Here is a 4,784-nt window from a genome sequence, read left to right as displayed (position 1 = left end):
AAGCCCGGTACTACGGGTAGGCGGGTGGGCCGAAAGGTCTGCCAAGCCAGCCTGGTACTGCGGGCAGGCGGGCAGGCCGAAAGGTCTGCCAAGCCGGCCTGGTACTGCGGGCAGGCGGGCGGGCCGAAGGTCTGCGCGAAGTGGCCTGGTACTGCGGGCAAGCGGGCTAGGCCGGAAGGTCTGCCGAAGCAGGCCTGGTCCTGCGGGCATGCGGGGCGGGCCGGAAGGTCTGGGCTGAAGCAAGCCCGGTACTACGGGTGGCGGGTGGGCCGAAAGGTCTGCCAAGCCAGCCTGGTACTAGCGGCATGAGGGCAGGCCGAAAGGTCTGCCAAGCGGCTGGGTACTGCGGGCATGCGGGCGGGCCGGAAGGTCTTACGAAAGCAGGCTCGTACTGCGGGCAGGCAGGGCGGGCCGAGAGGGTCCTGGCCAAGCCGTCCTGGTACTGCGGGCAGGCTGTGCGGGCCGAAAGGTCTGCCCAGCCTGGCCCTGGTACTGCTGGCAGGCGGGCCGGGCGGAAAGTCTGCCAAGCCGGCCTGGTACCGGCGGGGCAGGCGGCAGGCCGGAAAGGTCGGCCAAGGCCGGCCGGTTACTGGCGGGCAGGCGGGCGGGCCGGAAGGTCAGCCGAAGCAGGCCTGGTACTGCGGGCAGGCAGGCGGGCCGGAAGGTCTGCCGAAGCAGGCCCGGGTAACGCGGGCAGGGCGGGCCGAAACTAAATGCCAGCCAAGCCGGCCTGGTTACTCGGGCAGGCGGGAGGGCCGAAAAGGTTCAAGCCACGGCCCCTGGTAACTGCGGGGGAGGGCGGGCCGGAAAGGTCAGCCAAAGCCGGCCTGGTACTGGGGCAGGGAAAGGGCGGGCCCAAAAGGGTCGCCAAAGCCAAGGGCCTGGTAACTGCGGGCAGGCGGGGGGCCGGCCCAAAGGTCTGCCAAGCAGGCCTGGTACTGCGGTGGGCAGGCGGGGCGGGGCCGGAGGGTCTGCCACAAAACCAAGGCCTGGTACTGCGGGCAGGCGGGCGGGCCGAAAAGGTCTGCCAAACGGCCTGGTACTGCAAAGGGCAGGCAGGCGGGCCGGAAAGGCTGCCGAAGCAGGCCCGATACTGCGGGCAGGTGGGCGGGCCGATAGGTCTGCTAAGCCGGCCTGGTACTGCGGGCAGGCGGGCGGGCTGGAAGGTCTGCCGAAGCAGGCCCGGTACTGCGGGCAGGCGGGCCGGCCGATAGGTTCTGCTAAGCCGGCTGGTACTGCGGGGCAGGCAGGCGGGCGGGAAGGGTCTACGAAGCATGCCTGGGTTACTCGGGCAGGCGGGCGGGCCGAAAGGTCTGCCAAGCAAGCCTGGTACTGCGGGCAGGCGGGCGGGACGGAAGGTCTGCCGAAGCAGGCCCGATACTGCGGGCAGGCGGGCGGGCCGATAGGTCTGCTAAGCCGGCCTGGTACTGCGGGCAGGCAGGCGGGCCGGAAGGTCTACCGAAGCATGCCTGGTACTGCGGGCAGGCGGGCGGGCCGAAAGTCTGCCAAGCAAGCCTGGTACTGCGGGCAGGCGGGCGGGACGGAAGGTCTTCCAAGCAGGCCCGGTACTGCGGGCAGGCAGGCGGGCCGGAAGGTCTGCCGAAGCAGGGCCTGGTTACGGCATGCAATGCCGGGAGGGCTGGAAAGGGTCTGCCCAAGCAGCGGGGCGGGCTGAAATACTGGTGCGGGCAGGCAGGCGGGCCGGAAGGTCTACCGAAGCAAGGCCTGGTACGCGGGCAGGCAGGTCGGGAGCCTGAAGGTCTGCCGAAGCAGGACCGGGTACTGCGGGCGGGCAGGCAGGCGGCCGGAAGGCTACCGAAAAAGCATGCCTGGTTAATCGCGGAGGCAGGAGGGAGGGCCGAAAGTCTGCCAAGCAAGCCTGGTACTGCGGTCAGGCGGCGGGACGGAAGGTTACTTCCAAGCAGTGCCCGGTACTGACGGGCAGGCAGGCGGGGGGCCGGAAGGTCTGCACCGAAGCAGGCTGGTTTGGGCAGGGGGCGGGCCGAAAGGTCTGCGAAGCAGGCCTGGTACTGCGGGCAGTCAGGCGGGCCGGAAGGTCTACCGAAGCAGGCCTGGTACTGCAGGCAGGCAGGCGGGCCGAAAGGTCTGCCAAGCAAGCCTGGTATGCGGGCAGGGCAAGGCGGGACCTAAGGTATACCGAAGCGCCCTGGTAAAGTGGCAGGCAGGAGGGCCGAAAGGTCTGGGGCCAAAGGCAAGGCCTGGTACTGCGTGGCAGGCAGGCGGGCCGGACAGGTCTACGAAGCAGGCCTGGTACCTGCGCAGGCAGGCGGGAGGGCTGAAAGGTCTGCCAAGCATGCCTGGTACTGCGGGCAGGCAGGCGGGCCGGAAGGTCTACCGAAGCAGGCCTGGTACTGCGGGCAGGCAGGCGGGCCGGAAGGTCTGCCGAAGCAGGCCTGGTAACTGCGTGGGCAAGGCAGGTGGGCCGAGAAAGGTCTGCCAAGCAGGACCTGGTACTTGCTGCGGGCAGGCAGGCGGGCCGGAAGGTCATACCGAAGCAGGCCCTGTACTGCGGGCAGGCGGGCGTGGGCTGGAAAGGTCCTGCCAAACAAGCCTGGTACGGGGCCGGCAGGCGGTTGGGGGGGACGGAAGGTCTGCCAAGCAGGCCTGGTACTGCGGGCAGGCAGGCGGGCCGGAAGGTCTGCCCAGCAGGCCTGTTGCGGGCCAAGACCTTGGTGGGGGCAGGGCCAGGGGGCCGGAAAGGGTCCGAAAGGTTGCCAAGCAGGCCTGGTAATGCGGGCAGGCGGGCGGGCCGGAAGGTCTGCCGAAGCAGGCCCGGTACTGCAGGCAGGCGGGCAGGACGGAAGGTCTGCCAAGCAAGCCTGGTACTGCGGGCAGGCGGGCGGGATGGAAGGTCTGCCAAGCAGGCCTGGTACTGCGGGCAGGCGAGCGGGCCGGAAGGTCTACCGAAGCAGGCCCGGTGCAGGTAGGCGGGCGGGCCGGAAGGTCTGCCCAGCAGGCCTGTTGCGGGCAGACTTGGTGTGGGCAGGCGGGCGGGCCGGAAGGTCTGCCCAGCAGGCCTGTTGCGGGCAGACTTGGTGTGGGCAGGCGGGCTGGCCGGAAGGTCTGCCCAGCAGGCCTGTTGCGGGCAGACTTGGTGTGGGCAGGCGGGCGGGCCGGAAGGTCTGCCCAGCAGGCCTGCCTAAGCTTGGGGCAGGGACTTGGTGTGGGCAGGCGGGCTGGCCGGAAGGTCTGCCCAGCAGGTCTGTTGCGGGCAGACTTGGTGTGGGCAGGCGTGCGGGCCAGGAGGTCTGCCAAGCAGGCCCGGTATAGGTAGGCGGGCGGCCCAGATGGTTTGCCAAGCAGGCCCGGTGCAGGCAGGCAAGCGTGCCAGAAGGTCTGCCAAGCAGGCCTGGTGCAGGCAGGCAGGCGGGCCAGAAGGTCTGCCAAGCAGGTGCGGACAGGCGTGCAAGCCAGATGGTCTGCCAAGCAGGCCCTGTGCGGGCAGGCGGGCAGGCCAGAAGGTCTGCCAAGCAGGCCCGGTGCTAGCAGGCGGGCGTACTAGAAGGTCTGCCACAAAGGCCTGGTGTGGGCAGGCCAGGTGCAGGCAGTGGGCGGGCCAAATAGTTCTGCCAAGCAGGCCCTGTGCAGGCAGGCAGGCGGGCCAGAAGGTCGCCAGAAGGTCTGCCAAGAAGGCCTGGTGCGGTAAGCGGGCGGGCCAGAAGGTCTGCCAAGCAGGCCCTGTGCAGGCAGGCAGGCGGGCCAGAAGGTCTGCCAAGCTGGTGCAGGAAGGCGGGCAAGCCAGATGGTCTGCCAAGCAGGCCGGTGTGGGCATGCCAGAAGGTCATCCAAGCAGGCAGGCGGGCGGGCCAGAAGGTCTGCCACACAGTCCTCGTTTGGGCAGGCGGGCAGGCCAGAAGGTCTGCCAAGCAGGCCTGGTGCTGACAGGTGGACGGGCCAGATGGTCTGCCAAGCAGTCCTGGTGCGGGCAGGCAGGCGAGCCAAGTCTGCCAAGCAGGCCAGGTGCAGGCAGGCGGGCATGGCAGAAGGTCTGCCAAGCAGGCCTGGTGCGGGCAGGTGGGCGGACCAGAAGGTCTCCCAAGCAGGCCCGGTGCAGTCAGGCGGGCGGGTCAGAAGGTCTGCCAAGTAGGTGCAGGTAGGCGGGCAAGCCAGAAGGTCTGCCAATCAGGCCCGGTCAGGCAGCCGGGCGGGCCAAAAGGTCTGCCATTTAGGTGCAGGTATGCAGGCAGGCCAGAAGGCCCGGTGCAGGCAGGCGGGTAGGCTAGAAGCTCTGCCAAGCAGGCCTGGTGCGGGAAGGCTGGTGGGCCAGAAGGTATGCCAAGCAGGCCTGGTGCGGGCAGGCATGCAGGCCTGAAGGTCTGCCAAGCAGGCCCGGTGTAGGCAGGCGGGTAGGCTAGAAGGTCTGCCAAGCAGGCCTGGTGGGGGCAGGCATGCAGGCCTGAAGGTCTGCCAAGCAGGCCCGGTGTAGGCAGGCGGGGGGTAGGCTAGAAGGTCTGCCAAGCAGGCCTGGTGCGGGCAGGTGGACAGGCCAGAAGGTCTGCCAAGAAGGCCCGGTGCAGGCAGGCAGGCAGGCCAGAAGGTTTGCCAAGCAGGCCTGGTAGGGGCAGGCGGGCTTGCTAGAAAGTCTACCAAGCAGTTCTGCTTGGCAGACCTTCTAGCCCACCCGCCTGCCCGCCTGCCCGCACCAGGCGGGCGGGCCAGAAGGTTTGCCAAGCTGGCGCGGTGCGGGCAGGCGGGTGGGGCAGAAGGTGGGTTTGTTTCCCTTTACCAGACATCACATCTGCTTCATATATCTTGCACATGGG

The 4,784-nt window shown here is 68.9% G+C and overlaps 1 protein-coding gene across 1 annotated transcript; it reads left to right on the top strand.

The window, feature by feature from the left end:
• The first annotated feature begins 305 nt into the window (after positions 1-305).
• Positions 306-3,295, top strand: LOC135215368 (collagen, type I, alpha 1b-like). The gene is made up of 4 exons (XM_064249928.1): positions 306-648; positions 747-1,565; positions 1,896-2,748; positions 2,920-3,295. The coding sequence occupies exons 1-4, from the start codon at positions 306-308 to the stop codon at positions 3,293-3,295; spliced, it is 2,391 nt and encodes a 796-aa protein (XP_064105998.1).
• The last annotated feature ends 1,489 nt before the right edge of the window (positions 3,296-4,784 follow it).

This window comes from Macrobrachium nipponense, chromosome 5, assembly GCF_015104395.2.
Source record: "Macrobrachium nipponense isolate FS-2020 chromosome 5, ASM1510439v2, whole genome shotgun sequence".
Lineage (NCBI taxonomy): Eukaryota > Metazoa > Arthropoda > Malacostraca > Decapoda > Palaemonidae > Macrobrachium > Macrobrachium nipponense.
The sequence above is the reverse complement of the archived record's forward strand: the minus strand, read 5'-3'. Positions and strand labels throughout refer to the sequence as shown.

Coding starts and splice junctions, on each gene's coding strand:
- LOC135215368 (XM_064249928.1), top strand. CDS start 306: ATGAGGGCAGGCCGAAAGGTCTGCCAAGCGGCTGGGTACTGCGGGCAT. Junction 649..746: donor AGGCCTGGTACTGCGGGCAG/GCAGGCGGGCCG, acceptor TTACTCGGGCAG/GCGGGAGGGCCGAAAAGGTT. Junction 2,749..2,919: donor AAGGTTGCCAAGCAGGCCTG/GTAATGCGGGCA, acceptor GCGGGCCGGAAG/GTCTACCGAAGCAGGCCCGG.